Raw genomic sequence first — 22,609 nt, 5'->3', positions numbered from 1 at the left:
CAGGAATTTCATAAAATTAACCAGAATTCATAAATTATACATATGAAGATTCCCCAAATCATCCCAGGATGAAAAATGCTTCAGCTTTCTTTTTGAAAACGTGCCCACCCTTCTTGCTAAAATAATTGCGTCTAATACTCAATTTAGCTATTAAGTCTGAACAGATATATATGAGCACATTCCATTATCTCATTTTTCCTTCCGACTCTTTGAAGAGTAGTTACAACTAATGAAACACATTTGTCATTAAATTATCTTTTAGCAAGTTCCAAAGTGAAATCAAATATATTTGAATAAGGGAAAAAGGAATTTGATTGAAAATGAGGTTTTGATAAAATCCCTTTTTGAGATGACATCTTCAATACTCTCTAATGAAAGCAAGAGAAACAGAAAAGATTGTATGGCATAATTTCAAAAACTGGTGTTTCACAGGCTGTACAATTTGTTAAGATAATGAAATGCATAGACAGGAAAAAACCCATAGAGATCTCATTCTGCCATTTCTCCTTATTCTAAACTTGCTAAAACTGCATGGTCTAATTTTCAATGACACACAAATTTAAAAAAAAAAATGTTAAGGTTGAAAAGTCAAAAATGCTGAAGTTGGGAAATGTCAATTTTTTTTGTTGTTGTTTCTACAAGCAGAATTCATCCTCCCTATGATCCTGTGGAAAAAAACATAGTATGTAGTCCTGTAATTAGTTACAGAATTCATAGACACGGTCAGACAGATTTAAAATTGCAAGGGAAACTATGTATCTATTATTTCCTAAATTTTCAGTGCTTGACAGTGTAAAACAGGGGCAGACAAAATATGGCCTGCAGGCCGATTCCAGCCCACCAGGCCATTCTGTCTGACCCACAGGGTCCCTAAAAAATTTAGAAAATTAATATTAATCTGCTCCTGGCTGCCTGTCATAGATGACAAGAGCCAGGGGCAGTAGGACCCAGGGGGAGCTGGAGACAGAACTAAACAGCCACCTCAGCAAGTCTGGCATGGCCCCATCCCACCCCACCCCATGCTGTGCTGGTGGGGGAGTGGGGAATTGGCTACAGCAGGCAGGGGGAAGGGGGAGCGAGCGAGCATGTGGACTACGGTGACAGTCAGGCAGGAGCATGGAACCTGCACCGGTGCACTGGGGCCAGGGCTGGCAGGGCCCAGAGCAGGGCGGTTGGCACGTGGGGCTAGGCTGCCAGGGGCTCTGTAGAGCTGGGCTGGCTCCCTCCTCTCCTTGCTTGAGCAGTGCAGCCAGGCTCCGCTCCTGCTGCCCCCCCGGTGTTGGCCCTGGTGCACTGTTGCAGGCCCCGCGCTCCTGCCCGGCTGTTGCTGCACTCTTCATGCAGACTCACTGCCTCTTCCCCACATACCCCCAGTCTGCTGCACTCCAGCATCACATGGCTCCCAGCTGCAGTGCTGGGACTGCAGGAGCAGCTGGGACATGGTGTCAGAGTGGCTAGGGAGGAGGGTAGGGGGCAGGGAATTGGCAAGAGAATGGCAGCAGTGTCAGACGGGGGCAAGTGGCAGCAAGCAGGAGCAGGTGACCTGTGCCAGTGCCCCAGGGCCAGGCATGGCAGGACCACAGAGCCCAAGCTTGCAGGAGTGCTGCTGAGGGTTCTGCCTGCTGTAGGGGGGAAAAGTGGGAGGCTGTGGGCAAATCCTCCAGGCAAGCCACAACCATCCCCAGCCACCCTCCCCCTATACACTCAGCCTCCCACAAAACCCATATCTACCCACACCCCTAACACACACGCACTCTCATACCCACCCCCCACCCACAATATACAAGAGTAAGACTTAAAATGAAGTTATTATACTATCACCTCTATGTACACTACACAAATACACGTAACTCAGGACAAGAATATTTTTTAATGAAATTAATGAATGTTGTCGTACATGTTAAATTTTTGTAATATAATTTGGTATTTTTCTGGTTCAGAGATGGCAAAACCCCTTGCTGAAAGGAGTAAATTCTGGGAGCAAGGGGAGGGACTTCTGGTGGCAAAGGTCAGGGCTTGGGGACGGGACTGTGGTCCCAAGATGATCAGGAGGTGGGGCCTGCAATGGTTTGCCAAAACGTGGTAAGAAGCCCTCTGCCTGAAATAATTGCCCACCCCTAGTTTAAAATCTTGAGGATACTCCTATATGTTGTGCATATAATTTTCCTATCAAAGGGAAAAGAAAAACAATTTCTGTGTCTGTGTTGTTTTAACAATCATCATGCTCTGAAAATTCAACACACGGTGCTATAGCTGGGCTAAATACATTAAGCAGATGTTGCCGAATGCTGGTATGCCAGGGATAAGGTATAGCACAAAGATGTGAGAAGTTCTAACAAATTGTAAAAATCGCTTATAGTTAAAAGCAGAGGCATTCAACTCATTTGGCCCCACAAACTAGATTTGGACCATGGGCTTTCTACAGGGTAGATGACCTACCTCCCAGCAGCAGGTTGGTAGCTCGTCCAGTGTGGCTGCTACAGCTGCTCTGTTGATGTGGCTCCAGTAGCCAGGGGTGAATGCCACTGTTACTGGCCCCTGTTTTCCCTACCACCAATTTTAATTGCCAACGTTGACTGAAGACTCTAAATTTGGTAGCGGGCAGGAGGCTGGGGAACGAACAGCAGTGTTATTTGCCCTTTTCATTCTGGGGCCATGCCAATGCAATGACTTGGGCAGCTATGCCATCAAGCTTTGATGCTGCAATTTAACCACTTATGGGTCATACGTTGCCTGTAGGCTGCAAGTTAGACAACGCTGGTTGAAAGTATTTGACAACCTTAATACAGGGAGTAGCCAAAAAGATCAGTACTATGAAGACAGCTAACACTGTGGCTCCATCTTATCTGAAATATGCTCTTTGCCTCTGTTTTACATATACGAGAAGGCAGAGATTAAATAATTTCAGCCTTATTGCTAAGAAGCCACAACAGCAGACTACTGGCAGCAAGGCTTAAATGAGACTTAAGTCATGCATAGACAGTGTGTTAGTGAGTTTTTAGCACAGTATTACTTTGGTTGAAAAACTGGGTAGCATCTTAATTTTACATTTACTGGAAATAGGCGCCCCAGCCTATCTTTAGCCATGGTCCACTGAACTTATGCACCTAGACTTTTTGTATATTACAACCAAAGAAATAGAGATAAAAGGGATCTGAGAAAGTCAGGAAGTCTGTCCCAACCCTAAGAAAAGATCCAGTATACCTACACTATTTATGCCAGATGACTACGGTCTCATACAGACATTCACTTTCTCCTGGGAGAGTCGCTGTTCTCTCAGAAACCATAAGTTCAAGCTTTTTCTCCCAGATTAAAATTGGCCACTCCAGGAGAAACAACCTGGCAATAACCAGGGTTAAATCACTCCTGGGAGAGTTTCTTCTGGGAGAGCAAATGTCCGTACATGCTATGGCTTCTCTCAAAAGAAAACGGAGTCCTTCATCAGCACCTTCCCCCTCCCCCCCCCCCAGGAGACAGTGTGTCACTCATTGGACTCTGCTGCTCTAGCAGGGAGCAGAACACTTCCTCTTCGCTATCCCTACATTGTGCTGCAGGGAAATGGCTTGACCTGAGCAGTGTGAGTCAGTCAGTCGGAGCTACCTTTTATTCTTCTGCCATTTGTCACCAGGCAGATTATAGGAGCCTACAGAACAGTCTGAGATGCATGCATATGGCAACGTTGAGTGTCTTCACAGTCTTATCATTGCAAGATTTCCACTCTGCCGGGCTTTAGTATTTGAACATCTGTACATGCGGCTCTGGATCCGTTTCTCTACCAGGAGAACAAATCTGGGAAAATTCTCCTAGGGTATTTGAAAGTGTATATGCAAGTACCCCTTGTTGCATTGCCCTTACTATTTGTCCTATTGTAATCTACCTCTTTGCAGTAGCTTGTTACTGCACCATTTGAAGGCTGTTATCTTGTCTCCCATACAAGTAATGCTGTTGTAACCCATGGTGTCACTAAAAAAACACTTGATTCTCACATCTTCTTCTCTGTTTTTTCTTTAGGGTAAACAAAGCAAGTCCTTTCAAACTTTCCTCCTAGGTCATGTTTTCTAGGCCTCTGATCACTTTTTTTGGCTTTCCTCTAGACTCCCTCCGGTTGATCTGCATCTTTCATGAGGTATGGTATCCAAACTGGATTAAGTACTTCAGTACTGGGGCCTTACCAGTGCTGAGTAGAGTAGAATGATAAACATGGTCTTGATTATACACCCTAGTATACAGTTGGCTTTTTATTTTTTATAACAGCATGACCTTATTGAATCATATTTCATTTTGTAATGCACTATAACCTCCATATTTGTTTCTGCAGAACTAATGCTTACCCAGCCATTCCATTCCTCATCTTGTTTTTGTGCAGTTGATTAGTACTTAATATAGTACTTAGTGGAGTGCTTTGCACTTCTCCTTTATTTAATTTCATTCTGTACATTTCAGTTCATTTCTTCACTTTGTCAAGATCATTTTAATTTCAATCCTAGCCCCAAAGTGCTTGCAGTCTCTCCCAGGTGGGTCACATCTGCAGATGTAATAATAAGTGCACTCTCTCATGTATCATCCAAGTCATTAATAAAAATATTGAATAATACAGAAGAATCCTCCTTGATTCATTCCTTTTTAATTTTACAGTGAGCCACTGAAAACTGCTCTTTTTAACTATATTTTTTCCACCTAGTTGTGTACCCACCTTACTGTAATTTCCTCTAAACTGGGTGGACTACCTTTTCCCACAGTGGGCTGTCATTGAAACCTGGAATTCTGCTGCAGGCCCCAAATATCTTGTCCCTGGAGCATCCAAGCTGTCTGCACTTAACCTTGCCAGAAAATTAAAATCACTGAATGCTTTGCTGTTTGTTTCAATTATAAATCTACTCTTGGTTCTCTCGGTATCATATCTGTACTATAGCTGTTCTCCAGAATTGCATCTTCATTCAAAGATTCCAGCCCTCCCACCAGGGGAGCAAGTTCCTAATGTTACTGAAATGCAACTTGAAAAGCACTTCTAGAAATAAGGCATTTAGCTCCCTCTTTGCTTTTAAAACCGTTGCTCTGCCACTGTACCACAATAAAATGCAGGTACAATAGTTAAACCATCTGTCCTGGCACTGTGACTTCTCAACAGACTTGATGATGGTTAGTTTCAGAAATTCCTGGAATGTTTTGGACTAATATCCAACTACCATATATATGCCATTGATATATAATAGAGACAGAGTGTTTGTCTGACAGGAAAGCATATTTAAGGTGTGGATGTAAGTTATAGAGAATGTGTACCCTGAGGGTAATGGAAAGCATTCTGTAAATCATTTCAAGAGTCAAGGCTGAGAGGCAAAGTATCTCCATTAGCATTGGAGATTTGTAGAGCATTAGCCATATCTGAAGGGATGACATCCATTTAATTGCCAAGTCATCACTATGCTCTCAACAGATGCATTTTTAAAGAGAATCTCCATAAGGGACACGATAAGCATTTACAAAATATTAAATGGTGAAGAGAAAGTAAGTAGGGATTTATAACTTACTCTCTTGCAATACAAGAACTAAGGGGTCACAAAAATGAAACTTGTTGGTAGTAAGTTTAAAACTAACAAAGGGAAATTCTTTTTCCCACCATGCATAATTTAAAATATGGAACTCATTGCCCCCAGATGTTGTGGAAGCTGACAACTTAGCCAGGTTCAAAAAGGGACTGATTGAACAAATTCTTAGTGGAAAGGGGCATCAGTAATTATTAGCGTGGGAGTTAGGGCTACAGCTCTGAATTAGAACTTTCTATAACTTGGATGCTGCATGTGAAAGGAACAGGAGGAAAAAGCCCTTGTCATAACCAGTTCACTGTTCCTTTCAGTGTTGACTCTCACTGCCACTGTGACAGGTTGCCAGGCAAGATGGACTTAAGGTGTGACTCGGGAAACGGCAATTTTTACATTCTTATGTAATTCTTCCATGAATATTCCAATTATCTTGAACGGAGTGAAAAGTTCCAATTAGAGTAACTGTTACCTGTTTGTTCATATGTCTTTAATATGTCAACATACTTACAAATATAGCTCTTTAATACAGTTTTCATTATTCTGCAGTACCTCTGCCATCCATCTGCCTAGAAAATTGGCTAGTTAAGCCAAACTTACTCTGTTTTGCAGGTAGCATAAATCCCAGGGTGACTTTTATTAGTATTTAGCTTCTAATCAGCCACATGTCCATGATGGAAATAAGTGCAATGTCTAGATCTTTTTCTAGAACCCTTTTATTGATCCATGATATTTCTGTGGCATTAACCCATTTTATGATGCAATAACTTTGTTTTATTTGTTCATTAAAAAGTATTTTACTGGCTTTGTCTTAGTGCGACAATAGAGTTATAGGTGATAAAGTGACCAGAAGTTTAGATCTTGGAAAAATGTTGTTATACATACCATGCAAAATTTCATTACTTCATTATCAATATATTTTGCAATTAGCCTGAAATGATAGCAGTCTGCTCCAGTAGAAATGTAAAACTGGTTGTAAATTCAAGAAGGAAAATGATGATATAGAATGCAACTCCTGACAACTATTGCTAATTAAAATATATTTTATGAAAGTCTTTTTAACAATGTAGGGTTTGAAGAGAGACAAAGATCTATGTAGTTGAGACATAGAAAATGCAGCTAAAATGATAGCAAGAATATATTAAATGCTATCCAGCTAGCTAAATTAAATTGGTTTAATCTGGTTATTAAAAAGTCCCTGAAATACTCCAATATTTACAAACAGCAAAAAACAACCTTCCCCCACCTTCTTCTTTTCCTTGTGTAAATATCGTAAAGCTAGCAAGGTGCAAAAACTAAAACTATTCCATTTTTTAATAATTCATCTAAATATAAAAGAAGATGTCATTGTCTCTAACAGTACCAGATGATAACGATAAGTCTCTGTTCTGTTTTGATCTGGCTCCTACCCTGGGGATCTTTAAGAAGAGGCTTGATGACTACCTGGCTGGACTCATTTGAGTCCAGTCTTTTTCTCCTGCCCGGGCAGGGGGTCAGGCTTGAAGATCTGCAAGGTCCCTTCCGACCCTACTTCTGCGATTCTATGATTTCTCCTCAAACCAGTCTGAGTTCTGTAGTAGGTTTTTCTTAGAGTTGCTGCACTGGAAGGGTAATGCTGAACCACATGGTCCTTTGTGGTCTGCTTTGTTGATTTTTATGGTACTGATGTAAAAAGTCTTTTTCCCACTGAGTAGTGGTGAAATAGCCATACAAGAGTGTCATACGGAAAGGAAGAAAGCACAGGATTATAAGACCCGGTATTAGGTAGCTACATGCCTTATACTTGCTTCAGACAAAGAAACTGCCTCAGTGCCCATAGATTTTAGGGGCAGAGCAGGATTGGGATGGGGCCAGTGGCTCTGATTTCTATGTAGATTCAGCAGCATTTTCTACTAAGACGATGGTGGCTCCATTCTGATACCTTGCCACCCTGAGGCTATGGAATTACTGCTACTGTTACTATAACAGGCTGTGTACTGGGGAGACAGATCCTTCCGTTCTTCTGCCCTGAGGAAATCCACCCAGACATAACCCAGTTAAGTAGGTGTGGCTTCTGTTACTTGAAGGCATAGGCAGCCAGGGATTCATAGACAGTTTTGGCTAAGTAGAGACAGTCAGAAAGCCTGAGGTTGAATCAATCCAGTCTTTGCAGGTTAATCCAAGATGCAGAGATTAAACAGAGGAACAACTGGACATGCACTTAGCTTTTGATTCAGAAAATGCAGCCGTATGTCTGCAGCGGCTCAGGCCAGAAGCTGGGAGACAATTCTCTGGTGCACAGCCAGCATGGGCTGTGTTCACTTCCTCTTCTTGCTGCCTCCTAGGTCTCTAGGATTTGGAGTCCAGAATCACAGCAGCAAGATTACAGGGTTGCTCATCACTTCTTCCTGCTTCCAGGCACAGGCGGGGCTGCTTCCAGGCATCTCTGGGATTGTAGCCCACAGTCACAGCCAGCAGTAAGTTTGAGTGGGATCTGGGGCTTCCCCTCCCAAGCCCCAGACCCCAGCTGAGGTTGACCTGGGGTGGGGCAATCACTGCCCCCCCTTCCCCCGCCAACCCTTCTCTGATGGAGCAGACAGCGTGCTGGGATGTTGGGGAACTGTCATTTAACTTGAACAAGGAAAGGATCTGGGACCGAAGTTTCATAAACCAGTTTGACCCAAATCAGTTAAGTCTGATGCTACATTCAACCAGGTTTATCTTGAACCAGTTTCAGCCATTTTGAAACTGGTTTATGTGAACTGACCTTCTGTTCTATTACAGGTTTAAACCAGTTTCTGATCGCTTAAGCCAGTTTATGTATAATGTCTATCCCTAGTCTGAGTACGTATTGCAGAGTTAGCTACTCAACAGTACAGTAGGCTAGACCTTGCTTAAGCAGTAGGGACACTGCTAAGGCAGCAAGGGTAGCAGCCATAAGCTGCCTTGAAGGCATCCTGGCCATTGGGCTCAGAATGGAAACCTCTGTGGGTGGCAAGAGAGTTATTATCTGACAGGAAAGAGCCAGGCATAGGAGGCAAATAATTGGACTCGAAATAATTTTTGTTTTGTTTTTTCAGCTTGCTATCTGGGCAGTCGCTGCAAAAAAACAGTTTAGATACTTTCTCATAAAGTTTCCTAGTTCTAGTTAGATAATGAAAATGGCATAAATCCATTTCAGGACTCTTATTGCTTATCAGAAGGAATTACTCAGGAGTAGAATTGTTTAGAATGGGAAAAAATAACTGAGCCATAATAGTAGAACACACAGTATAAGAAGTTACTAAGCAAAACAAAAATGAAAATAAAATAAGCTATCAATTTGATATGGTTCCAACTTGTAAAATTCAGTTCCAGGTCAGAGCTTTAGAATTGTTTAGCATCAGGGATCTGGTTCAGGCTTGTTACAAAAAGGGACTAGAGCTATGCAGTTCAGTTTTGAACTTCCCCAAACATCTAGAGACATAATTTCCCACCCCCCCAAAACTTGGAGGATTTTTGCCCTTAATTTCCGGAAGAGACTTGTGTTCAAGTTTAAACAAATCCACAGCTGCTTAAGAAGCACACAGGAGTTGAGAAATAAACCAGCAGATGGTCCTAAATGTTCACTGGGTAGAAATCCATCTTCTGAGCAAGGCATAATATAATGAGAGATCTTTTTTTAAATATTAAACATATTTTGTATCCTGAAACTGAACCTCTATAATAATTATGTTATGCTATGACTGAGAAGCAGAATCCAGGTTAACAGCATTCTTGTTTGGTATTAGCTGGATTAATTTTAATTAAAGAATTATTTTTTTCTGAAAGGCTTTTATGATATGTTGGATCGTATTGGTTTACTGTAATGGAAAATGACAAAGCAAAATTGATTTTTTTTTTTTTTTTAAAGGTACTGTTGGTGTGTAGTAACATAGGATGAGATGAGATTAATTCACTTGATCAAAATTTGAAGGCAAAAATAGATTAATTTACCTAATGATCACAAATAAAAATGGGTATTCTGACTGAAATTATAAAAATAATTCATGGTGAAATCATTCTGTAAACAGTTTTGAGGCAAGAATTTATTAATTTTATGCTCCCCCCCCCTTCTCCCCCCACCACCCTTTCCAACATTTAACTAAAAGGTGGTGGTAGGCAGTGATGTAGTATGTCAGAACCTCAGTCATGGATCGGGACTTCCTAGGATGAAGTGCTCTACAAAGTGAACAAAACAGTTCCTGCTCCAAAAAGCATAAAATTTAAATGTTGGATATTGTTCGTCCTGAGAAGTAAAAATTATAAAGAAGATTGGAAATGATAAAATCCAAGAATTACGATGAGACATGATGTGACATCCTCACGTTTTTCTCTGTCATAATAGCTAGTCGTGATTTCTTGCAAGAATTCTGAAGGGAATTTCTATAATAAGCAATATCCTTCTGTCAACCTGCTTGTTAAACTCCTGGTGGATTTTGTATAAAAACTAATGGCAAGGTATAACAGCAACAGTGTCAGGCAAGTGTCAGTAACAGTAGCATCCTATCAATGGTGGTTAGATTTACTTGCAGATATAATGCACTTATAAATGCCCAAGACTGGCCAGACAAGTTTTAAAGTAGTTTCGGGGGGGATGGGTGGCGGGCTGGAGCAGAGGAGAGCTTTTGCTTAACTTGTGTAATCGGGCATGTACATTCAACATCCTGAGTAGGACTGAAGATGGAATTCCACCGAAACTCAGAATGAAGAATAGGAAGAGTATCAATATGCCGAGAGTATATATAAAATCCCAGAAAACAGGAGCAAGCAGGAACCACCTTGGGTAACTCCACAATAAATGTCTTGTGTAGATGTGCCCAATTAATATCATGTAACTAGCTCCACAGGAAATGATTACTTGTGCCTATTAGGCCACAGGAAACCAATAAATGCCACAGCAGTGCACATGTAGATGCTGGCATGGCTGGCTGGGGCAGGCAGGTACTTCAGTGTAGGGATTGCGTGCTGGCTAGCCCAAACTATAGCTCCCACTTAGCCCAATCAGCTCCTCCACAGCACATTGAACTGGGTTGGAGCAGCTCCAGGTGGCAGGCTGACCCCCAGGGCCCCTGCCAGCTGGGGCTGCTCTGACCCAGCACAATGTGCTGTGGTCTCAGGTGCACATGTAAATATGATGCCATGGGGCAGTAAACTCCAGCGTGATGTATGCTGAAATGTATTGCTGCGCCTTAATGTGCATGTGTAGATGTGCCCACTGATGGGTTGAGGCTTTAGTATGTGTTAATGAAAATTAACTTATTATTAAAAAGAGAAACAAAACCCCCTTAAGTATAAGGATATTGTTTCCCACACTAAAATGTTTTTGTAGTTTACATTTTAGTTTTCTCAGTCAGCTTTTTCCGCTTTCAAAATCATGGACTGCTAATTGATCTAGAAATTGAGTTTAACTTATTTCTTTATAAGTAGGTGTCGGGATTATTTGGAAATTTATCAGTTATGTTTAGTAACTGTTATATTCATTTGTATAATCTTAACTTTACACCTAGCACCTATAGTAACTATATTCTATTCTGGACTTTTCTTTTTACATACTACAGAATAAAGTGAACATTCAGCTTGTTGACCTTCATAGCTGTCTTCTGTTGTAATACTTTATTCATGTTCATTTCGTTTTACCTATTAATCTCTCAACAAGTAAAAACACTTCTGTGGCATCCTGTGCTGTGTAAACTTTGTAAAAATGATAAATATTGACTTTATGGCCTGCGATATGTTCAACACAGTTGAACATATCGTATTTCAGTGTTATTTGATCAGGTGATTTCTTGTTTTTGTGTGGTGTGATAACAGATCTGTAGCTTAGTGATTTCTTGCTGCTGTTATTTGGGATTTTGTTAATACGTATGATATGCTTCTTAAACCTGTTTACTAGGATTCATTTAAAAAAATAAATAAAGTGATTGCCTTTTAGTAACTGCCATTTTAAAAGAGGAAACAGACAAAAACCACAGAATTATTAAGTGGTCCCTAACATTTATGTAAACAATGTTTCAACAGACGAGTAAGAGTGCTCTCTTTCTCTAATATTAATGAGCTTTTTATAGGTTAGAACAGGGGTGGGCAATTACATTGGCTGGAGGGCCACTTAACAAGTTCTGGTGAGCTGTTGAGGGCCATAAATGTAACCTGCCTTTTGACAGGTGCCCTGCCCCCTGGTTACTATGTTGGGACCGGAAGTCCCACCCCTAACTCTTGACCTTTGCTGCCAGAAGCTCCTCCCCTTGTCCTGGGAATAGGCCTTTGGGGAGAGGGGGTTGCCATCTTAGAACCAGGAAAAAAACAAATGTACTAAAAATCAAACATCTGCTATAACATTTATTTTATTTTTGTCCTGATTTATGTGCAATTGCATAGTGTATATGAAGGTGATTGTATAATAGCTCACAATAAAGTTTTACTCTTGTATATTGAGGGGGGTGTTTGGGGTGGGGGTGGATATGTGAAGGGGGAGTATGGGGGCATGTGTGGGTACAGTAGGGATGTGGGGTGGGGAAGTGTAAGGTGTGTGGTTGGGATGTGGATGAGCTGGGTGTTCATATGTGGGGTGCTTCAATCCCCTGGCTTCTCCGCACACGCCTTTTCCAATGTGGCTGAGCCCAGCTCCTCCACAGGCTGGGTGGAGGGAGGTATCAGTGCTGCCTGCCTGGCTTACAGAATGCTGCAAAGGGGCAAGAAAGCATCTGCCACCAGCGGGCAACAAGGGAAGCTCCTAGGAGAAGAGGATGAGGGGAAAGGGGAATGAGCCTGGGGCCACCAGATCTGTTGGCCTCTATCCTATGATTGCCCGGTGGGGCTGCAGCTAAGCCCATACTGGATCCTTCTGTTGCTGCTTCCACCCCACCTGCCTGTCCTATGCCTTCCTGATGGTGCTTTGTGGGCAGCCAAACTCCTTCATATTCCCCCTCCATTCATGTGCTCGCCCACCCAGCCATACATGAGCAGGACCAAAGCAAGCTGCAGGCAGAGCTCGCTGCCTTCCTCATTTCCCCTCAATGCCTCAGCTTTCTCTCCCTACCTGCTGCTCAGAGCATTGCAGCAGGGACAAGAGGAGGAGCTGCTGGAGGCTGGGGGAGCCCATCAATTTCTTCTACTGCAGCCCTGCCTGGAACCTGTGCCCAGTGGCTGGGGCTGGGATCTTTTGGCAGGGGAGGCTGGGAGAACAGCATGTGCTATTCCAGGTGGGAGTGGGTGGGACTTGGCCTCATGCAGTGTGCAGCAGGGGCAGCTAAGGGCCAGACCAAGTGTAATTAATTGGTGGGTGTCTACCTGCAATCCGTATTCAATCAGCTGGTGGGCCAGATCCAGCCTGTGGGCCATATTTTGCCCACCCCTAGGTTAGAAGCATTGTAGCCCTGCAAATTGCTGAAGTAAAAATTTAATTTAGATCTTTGTGGTTTGTACAAGTTTTCCCAAGGTCACTGTAATAAATTTAATTATGAGGAATAAAAACCCAGTAGTTCATACTGAGATGATGGATAAATAGGATACAAAATTTTATTTAATATACATGCATTCATACAAATAATGTGACTGTGTAGAATAAACCAGATTCTCTCCTAAGAAAAAAGGACAGACTCACTAGGTTCTAGTGCATGCTACTCATTTTCCTAAGCAACAGGAAGAGTTGCCTGAAGATGTTTCATAGGGGGATCAAATAGCCATGTTCTTCCTTCACTTCTCCCAGTTCAATAGCACCTAGCTGCCTACCTAGAAAATCCCCTGTGAATCAGTAGTGTAGGGAACCAGCTCTTCCTGGTATTGATGAGGTGACCCAACCTTTTTGATCCACAGGCAGGATGGGCAGTGCCAGGTTCCTCCACAGGGCGGACTTGGCTGAGTCTGCTCTGGTGCATGGGGCTCAATTTTGTGATGGGGGAACCGTTGGAAGTGTTAATTGCCATAGTTCCTCCGCTGCCAAATTTCCCAAACCGTGGGGTGTCCCCCATGCTGGATGCTATGTTACAAGGGCTGAGAAACTCTGGTATTATTTCTGTTACCCTAGACCAATGTTGATTAACCTTTTTCCCCCTTGGGCCAGATGGACACTGCCGAGTCTGTCCATGGGCTGGATCCAGCCAGTAGGTTCAACCTGGTGCACAGGGCAGAGGCAGGGCCCAATCCAGCCTTATGGGGTGGGGAGGGAGGGTATAGCCCAGCCTTGATTGGCTCCCATGGGGGAAGGGACCATAGCCTGGTCCTAATCTAGTCAAGTCCCAATCCAAAAGGAGGTGTAGCCTAACCTCTATTTGACTGCGTGGGGTATGGCCTGGCCCAGCCCAGATGAAGCCATGTGGGAGGGCCCTGATGTGGCTGTATAGGGAGGAGGGAGGCATAGCCTGGCCCTGATCTGGTGGAATGGGTAGGAGACGGGAGGGGAGAGGTGGTTGTGTTTTAACCAGCCCCAATCCCGCCATGCAGGGGGGAGGGCGCGTGACCCAGCCCCTGTTTGCCTGTTAAGGGCATGGGAATATCCATGTGCATATTACAGAAATTAATATATTTCAATATATACTCATAGTAATATGATTTTTCTTATTCTAAAACAAATCTGGTATGATGCAGTCATATTGTTCCAACAGTGCCAACTTCCATAATTTTTATTTCCAGTCTTATGATATCTGGTGTTCTCTCTAGAGTCCCAGATCCTGTATTCCAGTCATTTATGAAAGAATCTCAGAGATTTGACTTACATTTGGTGTTCTGTTTTTGTTTTTTGCATTAGATCTGCAAGCAAGGACATGGCTTCAAATGAAAGGGAGATTGTTGTTTGGGTTTGCCAAGAAGAGAAAATTGTGTGTGGACTGACGAAGCGCACAACTTGTGTAGAAGTGATCCAAGCTCTTCTAGAGGAACATCAAGCTACATGTGGGGAAAAAAAGTTTCTTTTTGGAAAAGCTAATGATTATTGTATCATAGAAAAATGGAGAGGCTCAGAAAGGGTCCTCCCCCCTCTAACAAAAATCTTGAGGCTTTGGAAGGCATGGGGGGAAGAACAGACTAATTTGCACTTTGTCTTGGTGAAGTCAGATGCTTTTCTCCCATTTCCACTGTGGAGGACAGCTGAAGCTAAGGTAGTTCAAAATGTAGAAAGACAATGGGAGCTCAGCCCAGCAAATTACATGAAGACGTTGCCAGTGGACAAGCAAAAGAGAATTGTCAGAAAGACTTTCCGGAAACTGGCCAAACTTAAACAAGACAGTATTCAGCAAGAGAGGGACAGTATGGAGACCCTGATTCATCTGATCATTTCCCAAGACCATACCATTCATCAACAAGTCGTCAGAATGAAAGAGTTGGATATGGAGATTGAAGAATGTGAAGCCAAATCCCATCTAGATCGAGTAGCAAATGATGGAGAAAACTATGTGCAGAATTCCTATCTAATGACCAGTCCAAATGACGATGAACAACAATCAAATATACCATTTGCTCAAAATCAGATGCATGAATACTTAGACAAAAGTGATGGCATTTTGCAGTTGGAAGAGGGACTGAGACATCACAAATTACTAATAAAAAAACTCAGTGCTGAAATTGAAGAAGAGGTAAAAGGTATGTCCATTGGCACACAGGGAGATGAGTCTCCATCTAATGCGGCATCTACTGGTGAACCGGAAGACTCAGATTTAGAAAATGTCAAGCTTGAGCTGGAAAAAAGTATGAAAGATGGCTTGAGAATCAATTCTTATTTGAATGCCATTCAAAAAGAACTTGGTTACAGAGAGCTACTACTTCAAAAAAAGGAGAAAGAATATGAACTCCTTGCGGAAGAGTTTAATTTGCTGCACGTTAAAGACAATATTGAAACTACATTTTCACCCAGTGAAGAACAGGCCAACGGCAGTGAGAACTCCAGCAAAAGCACCGTGGTGTCTGACTTTGTTCGTCGAGTGACTAATTTAGATATCAATGATACTGACTCTGACACTGGAATCAGCTCTACTCACAGTCAAGACTCCGAGACAACATTAGGAGAGATGATTCTGTTGTCAACGTAATTGAAGACCGTTACAAACATGACTAAGAACAATTTAACAATCGCCTTTGGATATTTATTACCATTTAAAAACCTTGCTATTACAGAAGCTCAGTGCTGGGAGGTGGAGCACACCGACCTCAATCCAACAGCCATGTTCACATGCACATGACTTAGTACATGAGACTATTCACATACGCATACATGCACAAACATGCATGTAGTTAACCATGTTAATATCGTATATGCTTAAAATAACGTGCCTTGCTGGATCAAACTGCTCAGCACTTGAAAGTGGAGCCTCAGTAGGAGAGGAGGATTCTGGCTGCGAATGGGATGGAATCAAAGTACAGATTGTGAAATCCCTTGATCCCTGAGTCCACCTCTTCATCTGACTAATCTATTAGGAGCACGGATATAAAAAAAAAAAAAAATGCATCAAGTCAATTGGGCAGCTTGATTCTCTGTTCTGTTACATTGACTTTATTCATCTGAAGTTGAGTTGCACCGATCTAATACTGTAAGGGAATATAAGGTCAGGCACACAATCTAGGGAAACTTAGTTTTCATGATGTTGTAAAGACAAATAAAAAGCATATGCTTTTTATGCAGTATATTTAAACTTCATTGCCACAGATCACAAAGGTAACATTCCATAAGTATCTGAGTCATATTTTCGAAAGTGATCTCGTTTCCACACGCAGTTTCAGTATGTCTTAGGTTCTTAAAGGCTAATGCCATAAACAGAGGCACCTAACTGTTGCTATAGTTGCCTATTTTCAGCTATTCACTGCCATTGAGATCCTTAAAACCCCTGCTTAGCTGCTTTCTAACTTTTTATGTGCCTAGATTTTTGATCCAGTTCTTCTGGTACAGAACTATAGGCCCTGTTGCCCTCTTACTGAGTCCCAGTTCTCATCTAAACCCAAGAGTCACTCTCAGCCTAGCATTCCCCTGCTTATCTTTGCCTACAGCTATGGATCTACTACGTGTTCTCAGTGCATGCTTTCCAGATCAGGATTTGCCTAAAAATGAGGTAGGGATGGGACATTTTGGTGTGAGAGAGCTGGGTATACAAGTTAACTTCCCCTGCCCCCCAACCCCTCACTAGTTAGAGTATTGATATAGAAAGGCTGCTGTCAAAACCTTTCTTCATTTGAATGAAATGAGAGATTTAAACCTCTCTCTTACTTCCTAGGTGAGAGTTATTGGGTAGGCTGGGGTGAATCTCAGTCTTTCCTGTTGAAATGTTGCCACTTTCTATGACTATTCATTGAGGCAGAGAAGAAACAGAATGAGAAATGAATTATAGTGTGATGGTTAGGGCATTCATCTGGGATGTGGCCGAATCAGATTCAAGATAACTGATCAATAAGCCAGCTTGCTGGTTTCTGGGAGCTTTGGTTTTAGATGCCTAAATCCTACCTACACCTTTTCCTAAAAGTATTCTCTGTGTAATGAAATAAGATGTGTGCCTCACTTAGATTTGAGAATTCCATTATGAGAGAGACCCCTATAAGCCAAGCATTATAACTTTTGAGTGTCTTGGTGCCTAAATCTCTCTCTTTTTAAGCACTTTTGAATATATGCCTTAAAATCAAACTGCACATATTAATGGAATTCTAACGAGCGCTAACCAAACAAAAACGAAGTTCAGTTAAATCCTGAACTTAAATCTTGGACATTTATTAAAGGACTGTATTTAGATGGCATAAATGTAAAAGACTGGTAATTTTAGCTATGTTTTTTCCTTTGACTAGTTTGTGGAGTCCATTGGTTCGTTTCCCTGATGGTCATTTTGAAAACTACATTGGCAGACGCAAGCACTTAAGCTGTGCTTGTATAGTTGACTTGGAGAAAATCTTTCCTAAGTAATGTAAACAGTTCTTGTTTTGAAGACTTCTGAACCCTAGTTACATTATGAAGAAAAAAAATTGTTCTGTCTGTGTTGGCTGCCTTAAGGTATCTTGTTTCATAGTATAGCTTTATCAGTCAATATTACTTTGAGTGTTTTGAATGCCTTGGGTGTAATATGTCAAGTCCAGACCCATCAATTCTTGATGGAAACTAAATATATAACAAATATTATACCTTAACTTTGTAGTAATTTATTAACACAGATGAACATCATTTTAAAACTCTGTGTGTCACGTACCAGTGTGGCATGCATAGACTTTTTTGCGTGTTTAAATCTTGAGAGTAGGTTAATATATTTCATGAATTGCATTAGAAATAATTGTTAAGTATTGACAGGTTTTTTTTGTTTTTTTTAAATACTTATTTTTGTGTGTTTGGGGGGGGAGGGGTTGTACTTTGTCAATTCATTTCTGTATAGGAGACTACTTCAGGGCATATAAGTAACGTAATTTCTTCTTCAGCCTGGCATCAAAATTTGTTTGTCCATAGGCTTTGTGTTGGCCCTCTGCAAATAAGTGACTTTCATCCATGCTGCATGCCTGATTGTGTTTCCATCATGTGCAATGTATGTATATATTCAAAGTATTGCTTTCTTCTGAGAAGAAAATAGGCAATACACCTTTTGAGAAGTCCATAGCGGTCTGAAACTCAGCCCTATGATCTGGACTAAGCTTTATTCCTTTTAAGACTAACCTGAGTTAAATTCACTACAGCTCAAAGGGCATGTCTATACGAGCATTAATGTGCCATAATTACGACACATTAAGTTCAGTAACTGTAATAACAAGTACTGACTTAATGCACTGTAATCGGTGCACTGGCACATGTTTTTTAAGTAATGGTAATGTGCAGTAGACTAATTCTACTGTGCATTAGCACAGCTTTCACTGTGACACACTGATGCACAGTCTACTGTGCTTCTTTGGGCATTGCTACACAAGTTTCTAGTCTTTGAGCTCTCTCCCCACCCTAAATCCCTTTAGTCCATTTCAGCGAGTTAATATGTCATTCTCTGAACCAGTGCTCTACCAATGTAGTTTTACTCCTTCCTTTTCTACTCAAATGCCTTTCCTTCACTTAAACTGATAGATGTTTCTGTCCCCTGGGAACTGCAAAATGTCAGCTGCTTTTTGCTCTTTTCCTGTCTCTTTGTAAGTTACCTTTTTTCGAGTCCCTACACTCTTGTTTTATGTTGCATGCATTTCCATTGGGTGCACAATGCTTACTGATTAGAGGAACATGGAAGTACTGAATGACAGGGCAACAATTCTGAGAATGAAGAGTGTTGAGTAAGAATACAAGCACAGACATTGGGTTCAGCTGGGGTGAAGGCAGAAGTAATAATTTAATAGACCAGAGCTCTCTTTTGGGCATGGAGATAGTAACTGGGTGGTGAGTGGGTATCAGACTGGGCTTTTGCTACTGAAGTTCTGGGTTGAAATCACTTGGATCCAGGTGTAACAGCACTGAAGTCAAAGAAGATAAACTGATTTATACCAGCTGAGAATTTGGTCCTAAGGCTTCTGGGGACTTCTCTGAAGTGGTCAGATCTGACAAACCTAAAGAGCAGCATCTCTTGCCCACATACTATTATAAGCTCTGTAATTCTAATGTCATAGACTGTATATAGTAATTTCATGTTTCTACATGATTTATTGTGTAATTTTACAAATTTGATGAAGCCAGATGAGTCAAAATTTAATTACTTGTTTCAGGCTCAAGATGACTGTTTCTTTAGAAGACAAATATAAGAACATAATTATCATTTGATTATAAAGAAATTTACAGTATTTAACATGCTTTTATATACTTAATAATTACAGTATAATTAAAGAATTATTGCGTGGTTGTCTCTTCTGCAGAAACTTCACTTCAAAATGAATGATTGCATTTTATCTTCAGATGATGAGTGCATGGATTATAATATCTTGATATTGTATGTGTGGAACTTAATCAGCACGTGTAAGTCTATGAAAATGATAGAATGACAGAACTCTAAAAAGCAGAACTCTAACTGTACCCTTTCCAGTTCCATTTGGGCATATCTCTTTCTTCCTGCCTGGTTGACCTAATTAACCTAAAGGATGCCTTCAGGCTACACTTGATCTTAGTCCATGACAGCAGGATGGACATAGCTTCCAGCTTCCTGGCCTCAGCACAGCTCTTTGCTATGTAGCCCTATCATGGGCATGGGCACATGAAAAGCCTTGCAGCTTTGTGGACTGAATCCAATGGCTTCACAAACAAGACCCAGCTCACAGGTTTTGTAGCTGATGTTTGGCCTTGAGTAGTGGAAGAACAGGTTGGGGACTAGTTAGAAAAGTTGGATGCTATCATGTCAGCAGAGCTGAATGGGATGTGCCCAAGGCTACTGGAGGAATTGGCTGGGTAATTTTGGAGCCATTGGTTATCTTTGAGAACTCATGGAAGTTGGATTTTGTCCCAGATGACTGCAAAAGGGCAAATATAATAATCAATTTTAAGAAAGGGAAGGGGGAAAATACAGGGATTTATAGACTAGTCACCCTGACTATAATATTTGGAAAGATCATGGAGCAGGTCCTCAAGGACTCCACCTAGAGGAGAAAAAGATGATCAGAAACAGCCAGCATAGATTCACTAGGAGCAAGTCATGTCTGACCAACCTGATTTCCTTCTATAATAAGGTGACAAGTGTATCAGTGTTGATCCTCCCAGGACTGTTCTCTATTAGATCTGAGAGAGGTTTTTTTTTCTTCCAGAAAGCAAACTGGTTTGTTCTGGGAGAAACTGTGTGGATGCCTCTGCTCGTGGTTTCTACATGGAGAACTGCAATTCTCTCAGAACCACAACACCTGTACATGGTCAATAGGTGTAGACCAGAATTCTTGACTATTTTATCCTTTTTCCTGCATTCTAGAATATTTAGGCTGTAGGATCATACCCATCAGCTTTCTATTTCAGCATGAGGCTAATTTCCAGCCCTAATTGGGCCCATTTACATGTGTATTCAGGCACATTAAATTTAGTACCTCCAGTACGACGTACTAGACAAATGCACCTTAGGCTGCCTTAATGCACAGTAACAAATGTGCACAGTTTTTAAGTGATGCTTAATGCACAGTAACCTATTTTACTGCACATTAGCATACTCATGATATTTTACGGGGCACTTTAATAGGCAGGTGCCTACTGATGTGCAGTATTAAAGTGCACTTGTAGGCGTGCCAACTGAAAACTAAAATGAGTTGCTAAACAGTGATGTTAATGATCCTAATGGATGACCCATTTATCCCTCTGCCAAAGGAGGACGCACTTTCACTTGGAATCCTTAAATTGAAACCGGATGTCTTGGGATCTAGTCCAAGAACAGGTTATAGGTCTTGATGATGGTATTCACTTACATGAGAGAGAATGATATTGCAGTTACTGGGTGGAATTGTATGGCCTGTGTTATGCAACAGATCAAGCCAGAAGTCCTTTTTGACATTATAATCTGGAGCTGGTCAGGTCATTTCTAACATTAATAAATATTAGAGAAACATTTTTCCAAAATGTTTCTGGATTTAAGCCCTCACTGAATTCACTGCAAACTTCCTTTGGGAACCTTCCTGAATTCCTAGCAGACTTTTCCTGACGTAGGGAACTTATCTTCGCACAGTGACATTTTATCAGTTTCACTGTTGTTAGTCGATGTGAAGTTGAAAACAACATTATTTTTCACTAAGTAATCTGGGTTCAAAGTGGAACTCACAATGCTAATTACATTTCAAGACCCCTCTGTGTCAGTGTTTCTGGTTTGGAAGACTTTTTGGAAAGGTGGGGGTTTCAGTTTAAATGAAGACATTTTACACAAACTTAAAATCCTGCTTTGCAGCCAACTCTACTAAAATCTGTGAATGATTGCAAGGATAGTCAGGCCCAGTGTCTGCATCAGTCAGTGACTCTAAATTCACTCAATAGATTATGCAGGAGGTAGGGTAGGTGGTAGCAGTGATGTGTACGGGTGCATGGGGGTGCACAAGCACTCCCTGAGTGCTTGTGCACCCCCTCACAGCATTACCTGTGTAGGTGGTGGTTGGGGGGGGCTAGTGTCCCCCCCCCCCCCGAGAGCACCAGCTGGGGAGTGGGTGCCAAGACAAGTGCCGCTGGCACTTCTGGGTGCATTCCTGGCCCTTTCAGGTGTGCTGCTGGCACTTTTTTGGGCAGCCTTCCCTCTTAGAGCCAGCTTTGAAGGAATGCTGCTTCCAGATTGGTACATGCAACCAACCATGGGGGGACCCCTCCCCCGGGTTGTTGACTAGCTGCTGGGGAGGCAAGTATCCACCCTGACTCAGGAGACACCAGTCACCCATAGTAGGTGGCAGTGTGGCGTCTTTGGGTACATGCAGACCTCCACTGTACCCAGTCAGTCTATAATCATTCTGCTTGCTTTAAGCCACATGACCATAGATCAGGAGCAGCTTGTGCACACATTTGCTGGTGCCTCAAGCTATGCCAGGAACCCAATGTGAGTAATTTGGTGTGAGGGGTGGATAGGCAGCTTTGCTAGAGCTAGCAGGTCATGGAGGGAGGGGTTTGACATTTTTGGAGGGGCTTGGTAGGATCAGGGGGCTGGTGTGTCTGCATGGGAGGTCAGTATGTCCATGGGAGGGTATTATCCATTTGGGGATGGGAAGGGTTGTGGGGGCTAAAAATAGCTCAGTCAAGGTGGGGTGGAAGGGTAGGAAGCATGCATTTCCAGGGCTGGGGTGAGAATCTGGGATTTAACTGCCTCAGGGCTGCTTTTTGAGTATGTGCAGATGTTCGGTAAATCAGGCTAACCTGTTCTGGATCTAACTTAGTTCACTTCTTCAGGTGAGCTAATTTGGATCAGGCCAACCATTTTTTGCCTGATATAACCTCCTGAACACTTGTACCGAGCGGGACTTAAATTGATTTAACTCTTGTTAAGTCAATATAAGTGCAACATCTGCATGTACCTTTAGAAACTATTCAGAGCAGCATAAGCTTTTATAAGCTGTAGTCTACCCAGTCAGATGATATCAACGGATTTGCAGAGTGCAACCGTTCTAACTAGCTTCTGGGGAATGGCAGAAAGCTTATAACAAAAAGTCCTCCAATCTCTGGAACAAACAGAAGGACTGCTGTAGCCTTACAGAAAACCTACTGAGGTTCT

General features: G+C 41.9%; 1 protein-coding gene across 3 annotated transcripts in view; it reads left to right on the top strand.

Moving 5' to 3' along the window:
* RASSF9 (Ras association domain family member 9) overlaps positions 1 to 21,431 on the top strand; it is a 38,688-nt gene extending 17,257 nt beyond the window's left edge. For all 3 annotated transcript variants that reach the window (XM_090042639.1, XM_090042640.1, XM_090042641.1), the window contains exon 2: positions 14,281 to 21,431. In XM_090042639.1, the coding sequence (XP_089898765.1) occupies positions 14,281 to 15,556 (1,276 nt within the window). In that variant the 3' untranslated portion in view covers positions 15,557 to 21,431. The remainder of the gene's footprint in view (positions 1 to 14,280) is intronic.
* The last annotated feature ends 1,178 nt before the right edge of the window (positions 21,432 to 22,609 follow it).

Source organism: Crocodylus siamensis, chromosome 4 (assembly GCF_052110815.1).
Source record: "Crocodylus siamensis isolate JL-2025a chromosome 4, ASM5211081v1, whole genome shotgun sequence".
Taxonomy (NCBI): Eukaryota; Metazoa; Chordata; order Crocodylia; family Crocodylidae; genus Crocodylus; species Crocodylus siamensis.
The sequence above is the reverse complement of the archived record's forward strand: the minus strand, read 5'-3'. Positions and strand labels throughout refer to the sequence as shown.